Consider the following 12,195-nt stretch of genomic DNA (forward strand, 5'->3'; position numbering starts at 1 on the left):
ATAAATGAGTTTAAAAAAAATATTTTATTATTAATACAAAATATTCATTTTTTCAAGTTTTGTAACTGTAAACTCATTAAAGGATTTGATGCACGAGCTCGATATTTTGATTGTGTAGCAGTAGGTTTAGATGCTGCAGTTTCCCTATTAAACTTTTTCTTTCTTTTGCCAGTATTAACAAGTCTTTTTAAAGTTGGTGGAATTATATAATCTGGTACATCTTTTAAATGTGGTTGTAATTTTACAGTATGTAATGCTTTATCTTGTCTCAATGATTGCAAATCTCTTGGATTATCTTCAAAATAACTTTTTAATTTTTGACAATTGAGTACTTCTTGTTTTATTTCTTTTAAACGAGCTTCACGAACAGCAATTCGAGTTACTGCTTTCCAAGCATCTTTTGCTCGATATCTAAAAGTACACAATGATAAAATCAAAAATATAACAAATTTTTATGTAACATACCGAAAACCTTCGACTTCTTCTAATTTAAATTCATATGTCTTTAATAATTTATCGCAATTATAACATTGTTTTAATTCAACTTCAACATCTTCAAGAATTGGTCTTTCTCTTATTGATACAAGACTCAACACTGTTCCGTCATTTTTACCTCGAGCAGTACGTCCAGCTCTATGAATATAAGAATTTATATCTGGAGGAAAGTCAAAATTTAATACATTAGATACAAATTGAAAGTCAATCCCTCGGGCTATACCAAATTCTTTGTCTTTTTTTCGCTTTCCTCTTTTAATTTTTGCTATATGTGGCTAAAAAATAAAAATTGTAAATTTAAAACAAAAAGATCAATAATATGTAAATGACATATAGATACAAAATATTTACTTCTTCTAAAGATTTTTCATCCGATGCTATTATAATATCATATGTTCCAGAATTAAATTGAGTAACTGCTCTACATCGTGAAACTGCTGGTAATTCAGAATTTAATACACAAGTTGCTATTCCAAATTGTTCTAAAAACAATTTTAATTTATAACATCTATCTACAGTATTTACAAATATAATAGTTTTTCCCCTAAAAAAAAATAAAAATAATAAATTACATTACATATTTTTATTAATACATTAAATATATAATTATAATATATAATTATATTATATTTATATAATTTACCTAATTAAACGTAATTTTAACAAAGCACATAAAATAGCAGCTTTATCATTTTCCTCTGCTGCAAGACTATAATGCGATAATTGTGAAAGTGGAGCCAATGGAGGTTCCTCTAATTTTAAGATCACAGGATGACGAAGTACCAATTTTTTAAGTGTTATCACATCTTCAGATAATGTTGCAGAGGCTAAAACTGCTTGGTATAATATTGGTAAATAATTCAGTATATCTTTTATTTCATTTTCATATCCAAATGAAAATATCTAAAATAAAATATAATCATTGTCATGTACAGAAATGTGTATTTAAATTAAATTTGCCTACCAAATCAGCTTCATCAATTATTAATGTTTCAAGTGATTGCTTTAATTTCACATTTTTTGCTTTTAAATGTTGTAATAATCTACTTGGAGTGCTTATAACTATATCAGGTTTTTCTGCTAATAGTGGTTTCTGTGCACCAAGATTTATTTGAGGACTGACATCAATAGCTCTTACTTCTCTGCTACATTTTATTGTTAGACTGATTATAACGTCATGTATTTGTTTACATAATTCTTTGCTTGGAGCTATAATAAGACCTTTAATTTCTTGTTGTTTTCGTGTTTGTTTATTTGATAATATTTTTTGAATAAGTGGTATAGTAAACGCAGCTGTTTTTCCAGATCCTGTACGAGCTCGAATTAAAATATCTTTTCCTTCAATCATTAACGGTATTGTTTTTTCTTGTATTAATGTTGGTTCTAACCAACCTAATTTTGCAATAGCCTAAAATATTTCATTTTAAAATTAAATATATTACATAAAAAATTAATTTTATAATAATATAAAAAAGTTAGAAAACAATTTATTAATTTTAATAAAACAATAATTTTTATTTTGAAACATAACCTCTCTTAAATGATAATGAAAATTTATTTAAATACCTTTAAAATTCTATCATCTAATTCTAATTCATGAAAAGTTTTTGCTTTTGTTTCATTATCTTCATCCACTTCCATTTCATTTGAAATCATTTTAAATGCAAATTATGACTAAAATTAAAAAGCACGTGTTAATATGTTTTTAAAGATTTGTTGTTAATTCTATCGATTTCGATTCTCGACCAACGCCATTTGTGTTTTATTTAGATATCTATATTATCTAGATATTTTTTTCATCTTTATTTCATTTTAAAGACTTCTAAGTATATATACAGGATTATTATATATATAATGAATATGTATATTCATTATAGGATATTATATATAATGAATATGTACATGAATATATATATATATATATACACATAAATACTTTATATTAATTTTATCTTTTATTTACTTTTTCTTTTAATTTTTTAATTTCTTTCTAATTTTAAATATAATCTAATTTTATGATCTAATTTAAATAAATCTAATTTTAAATATTTTTACAGTATATTTAATGTATATATATAATATACATAATATAATATATAATATGTAATATATGTAGTATGACTTAAGTCATGATCGAACAATACTAAATATTTCTAATATATGAATAAATAACTTAAAGTAAAATAAGATAACAATCTAATTTTAAATCGATGTTTATCGCAACATACATAATCTATTTAAATATTTGCAAATAAAATATAATCAAATATTAAAACTTATTAAAAATTTGGTTTAGTTTAAATAACTAATTTTTTTTATGTATCAATAATTTTTAATTTAATTAATTTAAAAATAGAATAAAATTGAAAAATACAGTTTTAAGAATTCATATTAAAAATGAATTATGAATATTTAAACATAATCCAATATTGATTACTTTACCAAAGGATAAAGTTAATAAAATTAAAATAACCTGCAGGCATTATAAACAAATGAAAACTTAAGCAATAAATAAAATTTTAACAAATAAAAATTGAATTAGCAATTAATATTTTACTAGAAATGGAAAACTAGAAACTTATATTACACAGTTTTATCAACAAATCAGTGTAGAGCATTTATTTTTTATCATCTAGTTATATATTTTTTAGATAATAAATTTTATTTGTAAGTACTGACTTGTCTCATATATATATATATATATATATATATATATATATATATGTATTTTCATATGAATTTTAAAAACTAAAATTTTTTAATTCTACATTAAAATCTAAAAAATAGATAAAAACTAAATAACCTTTTAATATAAATTTTTGTTAAAATTAAGTTATAAAATCAAAAATTTTATAACTTATTATTTATTTTGTGTTAAATCATACAAATGATAAAATACAAATGTAAATTTAGTTATAAATAAAAATATTTTATAAAAGCAGTTACATTTTAAATATTATGAAAATTAATGTAACAATAAGATAATATTCATACGAAGACATACTATTATGAACTAAATAAGATAATACTGATTTCCATAATAGAAATTTTAATAAAAAAAAAAATAATTTAAAAAATAATAATATAAACAAAAAATATATGATATTAAATACAACACAAGAAGAAGTACATTAAAGAAAATACAAATTTTTTTAAAAAATATCTATAAATTTATCATAAAAAGAAATTTTTGGGAGGTAGAGATTTGAGAGAGACCATTTCTAGAATATATTACTATATACACACTTTAATAACCAAAAACAAACATTACAGTAATAATATTGTTATTAATATAATATTATGTAATAATAGAATCGTTTATCAATTGTAGTGTAAACACTAAAAATCTTGCTTCTTTTTTTATTGGAAAGAACAATGCATTCGCTTTGTCTGTTTATTAATTAATATTAATTTATGATCGTCGCGAAGTAACCGCGCTTGCGATTAGGCGTCGATCGCGACTGAAGAAATTACCATATCTCGCACGAAATATTTTCGCGCGGAAACGATCGATAGTTCGTCGCTATTGATCCCGGGCATCGATTCTCGATGCGATCGAGGCCATAAGAAGTAAGGGTGGGGGTGAGGGAGCAAGATATCGCGAGCGCGGCGAATCGCGACCGTCTCGTTACCTTAGAATAATAAATATTATAGTGCAATATCTAAAAAATCTGTCTTTTTTATGCAACTTACACATTCAAATACAATGTACTCGAAAAATTTACAATCGTTATTGCCCTTACAAACATTAAATCTCTATTCGAATGATGGTAAATCCGCGATCCCTCTCTCTGACCGCTAAAAAAGAATGTTTGATTCAAGATCGTGTGAGTGCGTGTGTAAGAATCAAAAAAGAGGTGCAGCTGCTGCTGTAGTGATACGAAAACTGTCGTATTTTTTCTTCCTTTTTTTTTTTTCTTTTCTTGTTATATATATATATGCGCGTGTACGCGTACATGAGCATTGCCTATACATGTATGTATGCTCGTACTTTGCGTATGCACGATCGTAGATTCGATATTCTGACCGTGCGTTTTACGATCCGGAATAATATATGTATAGGATACTTTTTCGCTTATATTTTTTCCATTTGTTTTCGATTTTTTCGCCAATGTTTCGGCACTTTTTGGTCATGGTTAACTGTGTGGGCTACATATCCCTGTATACGATACATAATATACATATTATATGTATACGTTATAATACGTGTATTATATATTTCGAAAGTATATATCTGTCAGAACGAGTAATTCATCGCTCGGCAGTCCTAGTTGACACTCGAGTTTTAACATTGATGACAAATTACAATTGCGTGTGCACATTTTATATATATGTACAATCGCTTTCATGACCGATATGTGAAGTAGTAAAACAATAACACAAAACATAAAGAATCACGTGATGATTTTACGCGGGAAACCGTCGTTTATCGACCACTTTTGCGTTGTCTATGTAATAAAAACGGCAATAAAAATTCGCATACGTATACAATGCTCGTGGTAAAACGCGGATTTTATCTCCCGCAGAAAAATCAGATATTGTTTGCCGAAGCAAAACGAAAAAACTTATTTTTTTTTTATGTGTATATAGGTTATCTTGTCTCGCTTCTAAAATAGAAACGAATCGATCGAGAAATTTTTCAATTATTATTTAACAAGAAACATTCTCCATAGTGGTGGAGAGGGAATTTTTGAGTAACTAAAAAAAAAAAAATGAAAAAATAGAACGAAAATCATCGTGAAAAATTAATGTGTATTCGTAACTATATATTTTTTTCAATGTACGGTCTGTTTTCTTTAAGTTGCATAAGATGATTCTTTTTATTTTATAACATTTAACTCTTTCGCTTTTAGATAATTTTAATTTAGATAATTGTAATTTCAATAACTAACTCGATTTTATTATGACATTTACATCTTTTAAAATTATGCACAAAGTGAAAATAAATAGAAATAATTAATTAATTATTAATTATTTAATTAATTACTATCAATAATCACACGCAATTTTCATTGTTAAAAAATTATCATTAAATTATTCACTTATTTCATGAATAATATAAAAAAAAATTATGTATGCTTATTTAATTACATGATTCAATATTTTTTCACAAGTCGAAAGAGTTAAGATAACTCACGGAAGTCGCACGATGAATATTCGTTCATCTATCGTGTAGCAACTAATCAACAACATATAATTTATGTAAAAATACGCATTGTAATTTATATAAAATGACATTAATACGTAACAACACAGATTGCTATGAGAGAGCAGTGCTTCTGAATTCAGTTCGCAAGATGGAAGAATAAGATCAAATAAGATCAATTAATATTTATATTTCGAAAAGTTTGTTTCCTGAATTTTGTCTATGTTAATTAATTTCCACCAGTTGCATGTCTTAGTTATCACAATACAATTTTACGACTTCTACAGAATAATTTTCGATTTTTGAGAGATTTGAAAATGAAAAGGATATTGAAATAGATGCAGGGCTGTACGCTGAGAGAAAGCTATAGATATTATGCAATAAAATTTATTAATTATATGCATATATAGATATATATTTTCATTATCAGATGCATATTTTTAAAAAAATTATAAAAAAAATACAAATTGGATAAATAATATAAAATAATTGTGAAATTTTTAATAAACGAAATGATAATCGTAATCGAAATGGTTGTTTCGAAATAATTAATATCATAAAATTTTTATTTTTCGAGATTTTATAATTATTAATTATTTTTTTTAGCTAGACGTGCTTTGTAAAGAAAAATTAAGCTTTGAAGCCATAATAACGATACTACATTATTACATTTAGAATATCACTCTATGAAAGTTTTAATGCTATATCTTTTATCAGTTCTATAGTATGAAAATTCTAAATGCCAATTTGAGCATATACTTTCCTATCTCACTTTTGTACATATAATTGTACAATTTTTATTAATTTTTTATTATAATGTATTGTCTCTTCTTATAAAATTATAATTTTTTTCAATTCCTCGATAGTTAATTATTAATTATTATATTATCAACCACTAATTAAAATAATAGATGTATTTAAAATCTCGAAAAATTTTTATTATTTATGATTCTTTAATATTTCGAAGCAACTATCAAGTCTCAAAAAACACACACATATAATAATGATTGTTTTCAAAGATATAATAATTTGCAAACATATTACAATTTTCTCTCAGTCTACCATGATCGAAGGATGATGCTAAAAATCAAAACAAGGAAATAAAGGGATGAAATGAAGAAATATGATTACAATATATCGTGTAAAAATATATCTAAAGTTTTGATCTTTCTACGAAAAAAAGAATCAATGATTATATCCTTTCGAAAGAATCTCTAGCCTCTCGTTATAGTCCTCGAATTTTAATCAAAATCGAATTAAAATTTTGAGGACTCGAATTTGCAAATTTCTCATCAAACTAATTATCGGTAAGTAAAATAGGACAATTAACGATTTTGATCGCGGTAATTGGATAACGGGGCAATATAGTAGCGGTATTAATGCCGGTTATAGTTAGGTAGCATTGATAAATAGAGTAATAGCAGTAACTGACGATACGAATAAGTTTTTCTAAATCTAGGATGTAGCTTGATTTTCAAAGAAAGAAGGAAAAATCCCAGACGAAGATCCTTGAGCAGGATGACTATGATCGACCTTGACAACTCGAGAGCCGATCGACACGAAATCACCATGGAGAAGGTGAGCATATCATGATTCAGGAAGGAGAGATCGATGGATTTAAAGTTTGATAAACTGTCTGATTCACTGATTCAGTTCCTTTTTCGTTTCAACAGGTTCTACTATGTGTGACGTATACACAAGATCTTATCTTTGAGATAATCTTATCGACGAATAAAAGGCGGAGCCGTGAATCGGAAAAAATACACCAAAAAATTCTTTCGTAAGTAAAACCATTGGAATCTGAGAAGGGGATCTGTTGCTAACTAGAGTCTGATATGTAGACTGACTTTTGGGCCAGGTCTGGGTCGTCTGTGCGTCATATCTCACGGGCCTATCGTATCGATTCCCATAATAGATTCAATCGCACAGTCGACCAGCGACGCCTTTTCTAAGATTGGATTGTTCGAATCGCGCGATTGGTCTTGCCTTTGAATTAAACAGACACGTAATATTATAATTCGCTGGGGCGTCGCTGAATCGCCTAACAGACAATTTTTTTATGCTCTCTAACGAATGAATTGCAAAGATATGTAACGTCGAGATATACACAACTACAAGATATAGTGTATTTTTCTCTCTTTTTCTCTCCCTCTTTCGGTATCTCTCTCTTTCTCTCTATCTATATTTATTATTATATATACTTTTTTTTCTTTTAATATTTATATATATATATTGTATCTCTCTCACTCACACAGTCTCTAAATTTTAAAGCACTCTCACGCCGGCTGAGACGATGATCACATGTGAACATTCGCAAGCCTGTCCTACATGTACTGATGACGTAGAATACAGCTATATAAATTATATTTCTTATATGCTTATAGTAATTGTATATCGTTTATATATACACATATGGCTATATGTATATATACGTATATATACGTTACCAGTTACCAAGATTAATACGTTGAAAGCTGTTCCAAGTTGCAATTTAACGTTATTTCACGGATACTTCATCCGTGTATCTATCTTTTCGTGTTCACTAGCAGAAGACGAAAAGATTGCTTACAACCATCGATCATTTTCAAGATATTATTCTTGCATGGCACCGTATGCACCGTTTACTTACAGCATGTGTCTTATTTCGCTTATCTCCCTGCTTGCTCGCGTTATCTCTATACTTCTAAAAAAAATCTCCCCTTTTGGCGTAAATTAATCGCTCTACTATTCTTATCATGCACTTCTAATGTACGTATTTGTCTCTCTGTATGTCTTCTTTCATTTTTTTATACAAATATCGCGTGCATCAAAGGATTTTACAAAACGTTACCCTAATATTATATATATATAATCTCTGATCGATCGCGATACGATCGAATATTCTCAATAATTGATTAGTCGTACCGGCTAGTTCACTTGGAAGATTAATATAATTGCAAAAATCTATCTTTCCTTAAAATCCTTTCACTATTTCTATATCTTGATCTAAATTTATTTCGCACTGTTGTAGGTCAAATCAATTTTGTTGTCTCTCAGTGTACTTTCAGTAAAGACGGAACAAACTAAATGCCAAAAAGATTAACTTGGAAGCTCGACATGTTCAACCAATAACTCGAAAAGAACTGACAAATTGGCGAGGATTCGATCGAATTATCACGATTGATCGGTCGACGAATAGATACCGCGATCAAGTACGGTGCTCATCCTATTTCCTGTGTTTGCAGACCTCGCTAGTTTGCATCTATACATGCGATGCAGTTCTATGCGCACATATATATACATATATATTTTCGCAGCAACACGTTATAAAAAGCGACGCTTTGTTCTTTTATCCAATGAGAACGCTTTGAAAGACGCAGTCGCAACGTTTTTTCTCTATATACGCATTTCCTTTCGTGGCACTACATCTTTTTTTTCTCTTTCTCTCTTTCTCTCTCTCTCTCTTTATCTATCTCTCGCTCGTTCACGCTCTCCCTCTCTTTCTCTCACTTAACATTTTCAGCTTTTTTTTTTTTTTAAATTTTTATTCATCTTTTTTTTTGTTTATTTTTGTTTATGTCTCTTATTTAGTTTGTTCAATACGTTATACGTTGCACACTACTATGTTTGCTTTTTTGTTTCTTCTTTCATCGCTTACATCGCTTTTTGTTCCTTTTTCTTTTTTTTTTTTTTTTTTTTTTTTTAATGTTTTCATCTTTTTTTTCCTTTTTTTTTTCTTAATCTCCTTTCTTGTCTCTTTAACCGCGATTTAAAAATTTAAAATACTCGTATTACACGTAAGTATTTGTATGACCCTGTTTTCGTAAAGGCTTTCTAACATAAGTCGATATCGGCCGAGGAAGATAAAAAGGAAAGGCGTCGAACGTGAAGGAAGAGAAGGAATCATCAGCTTGAAGAATGGTTATTAACAATACGGATTTATCCATCGTTGAGTGCGGATGTGTGCAAAGGAAACAGGAAAGGATGTCTTTTTCTGTGTGTTTATAATATCTCTTTTCTTTTTCCTTAATGTGCTTTTTTTTTGACTTTTCATATAGAGTATTTCTCCTTCGTTTCTTCGATCTGTTAGAAGAGCCAACATAATAATGCAGAATAATGTCGTTTATTTAAAATATTAACACAAATATTGATTTTCCATTGCGTTGCTTTGGTATGATCCATGATTGTTCTTTTGAACAAGTTTTTAATTTGTTATACATTTTGTTAAATTCTCTGACACATATTCAGTGCCATGTTTAATAGTAAAAAAGTATTATTGAAATTTTTTTTAATAATTTATTAACTGTCTCAACGATATTTAACTATTATACTGTAGAAAAAATTCACTATTTAATGATGTGTCTTAATTTTGTGTAATTTTTACTTTTAATATGTAATTATAGTACAATAATTAGGATCATAGATGATCTCTAAATTATTATATTTTAAAAGTACATCTAGTTCAAAAAATAATTTTCATTGGCATTATCCAAGTGAAATTACAAAGCTTGAAATATACATATTCCATTTTTGTATTTGTTATTCAAATATAAAAAGGCTAGTGTTACGTTATACATTGGGTATGATTGTTTCTCACAAAAATCTTGACTTCTTTCTGATTCACAAAGAATTTCAGAATTTTTATATTCAGATATCTTCTACTGTCTATACTGTAGTAATTTTGTGTTAAAAAACTTGCATAAATCTTCTTACTTTAAAATGCCTACATTTTACAAAATACTCGTGAGATCAATTCCTAATATCGTTACAATCATCTTATCTATGCGATAACACGAGATACTTTTTTTTTTTTCCTAAAAAATTGATATGCAATGAGATACGATGAAGCAATTTCTAGAGAACAATTATTTATAATTATTAATCAGACTTTTTTTTTTTTTTAGTTCAGAAATTACATTCCTTCTTTTGATCATGGATCAACGAGCAACGCTGGAAATTCATCAATGTATTGAATGTGAATTCGTACAACTATCGAAGAAGAGTATAAATAAGCATAAATAAAAAAGAAACAAGGTAAAAAATCACATAAATGGGAGGACGTGTATCAACTTGTTTGGTTCGTGTAACGGAAGCACGTTACCCCGTTATCTTCATTAGACGAGACGATCTTTCGAATGGATCGTGAATATCGATACAAACAATTAAAGATCCCAACGGTAGAAGATCGTACCATCGTATATTTTTTATATAATCCCTGTCCTTCAAGACCCATTTTTGGGTCTTTCTTAATTTACGTATGATTCGATAAAATTCTTTATTTTTTTGATCGATTGCAACTGATGAAATGTTCTTTCTTAAATGCTTTGATGAAGGTTTTTATAAGATATTTACCTGTTATATAAAATTGTATCTTTTTACTTTGTAATTTTATAATTATTTACATAGAAATCTAAAATATTAAAAGAAATATTTTCTTTCCTTTTATTAGCGTATAATTTTTTATTTTATTTTAAACAGATTATAATGATTATATTGATCGTTAATGCAATCCAATAATAATTTATTAAGATTCTGTAATAAAATTATATAATTATATAAATTGTATAAGGAAGACTAGATATAAAGATAATTATATTATTTGGCACAAATATTATTGATAGCTTTCAGTGGTTAATAAATTCTTCTATATTAAAATTAAATTAATTTTGATAATTATTAAAAGACAAATGCTTTTCATATTGAAAACAATATAAAAAATCTATTAATTAATTGAATTAAAAAAAATATCATGTAAAATATAACAGGATAAAAATTTCTATAAATTTTTTTCTACCAACAAAGCATTTAAGAATTATTATTTAAGAAGAATATAATCGCATTAGAGAAAAATCTACAAAAATTCTTCCAAAGGGACATTTTATAAGTCGCAATCTAACCAAATCTCTTCCCTCGCTCAATGCCGATTTTTTCTGTCTTTCCCTATCAAAGCCACTACTTACGTACAAATCCTACTCCATTTTTGCATAAAAATTTATCACTCTTTTTCCGCATAAAACGCATAAAACGCATAAAACATTAGAAAAGAAGGAAAATCTATCTACCGTACAAATATATCTACAAATAAGATCCATAATGAATCCATGGATCCAAGAATAATTCTTATCTCCTCAATTAAAATATTTTATCAAATATTTCTAATATATGAAAAAAAGAAGATATTCTTGCTAAAAATAATAATATTAGATCTAATTTCATATCTCTAAAGAGCAATCAAATAGAACTTTCTAATTTTATTTGAAAGTAGTTAAAGAATAATTAAATAGAATTTAAAATATTTCAATACGTATATTGAAAAATTAAAAAAAATGCAAGATAGAAAATTTTAATTAAGGAAGGCAGAATTATTTTAAGTACGAACATAGAAGCACGGAGAACGAAGAACACGGCTAATTCTCTTTAAATACGCGAACAAAAGGAAACACGAAAAATCGGCAGGCAGAGTTCGCTATTCGAGAACAGCTGCAGCGGTACGACAATTGTATATACGTATATGTGTAATGTCTTTATATATGTATGTATATACGTACATATGTGTCTGTGTAACGATGATTTGG

At 27.1% G+C, this 12,195-nt stretch overlaps 1 protein-coding gene across 2 annotated transcripts; it reads right to left on the reverse strand.

Moving 5' to 3' along the window:
• Window positions 1-5: 5 nt before the first annotated feature.
• On the reverse strand, window positions 6-11,075 carry LOC122715598 (probable ATP-dependent RNA helicase DDX56). 2 transcript variants are annotated; one of them, XM_043937896.1, is made up of 7 exons: window positions 8,271-11,075; window positions 2,062-2,169; window positions 1,460-1,903; window positions 1,139-1,398; window positions 847-1,039; window positions 466-770; window positions 6-411 (listed from the first exon to the last, which is right to left on the reverse strand). In XM_043937896.1, exons 2-7 carry the CDS (start codon window positions 2,149-2,151, stop codon window positions 45-47), a joined length of 1,659 nt encoding a protein of 552 aa, XP_043793831.1. In that variant the 5' UTR covers window positions 2,152-2,169; window positions 8,271-11,075; the 3' UTR covers window positions 6-44. The 2 variants fall into 2 exon arrangements, with proteins under 2 accessions (XP_043793831.1, XP_043793830.1); XM_043937895.1 differs by having other exon boundaries at window positions 7,893-11,075.
• Between the last annotated feature and the right edge of the window lie 1,120 nt (window positions 11,076-12,195).

This window comes from Apis laboriosa, unplaced genomic scaffold (assembly GCF_014066325.1).
Source record: "Apis laboriosa isolate Shangri-la unplaced genomic scaffold, ASM1406632v1 scaffold39_cov144, whole genome shotgun sequence".
In the NCBI taxonomy this organism is placed as follows: Eukaryota; Metazoa; Arthropoda; class Insecta; order Hymenoptera; family Apidae; genus Apis; species Apis laboriosa.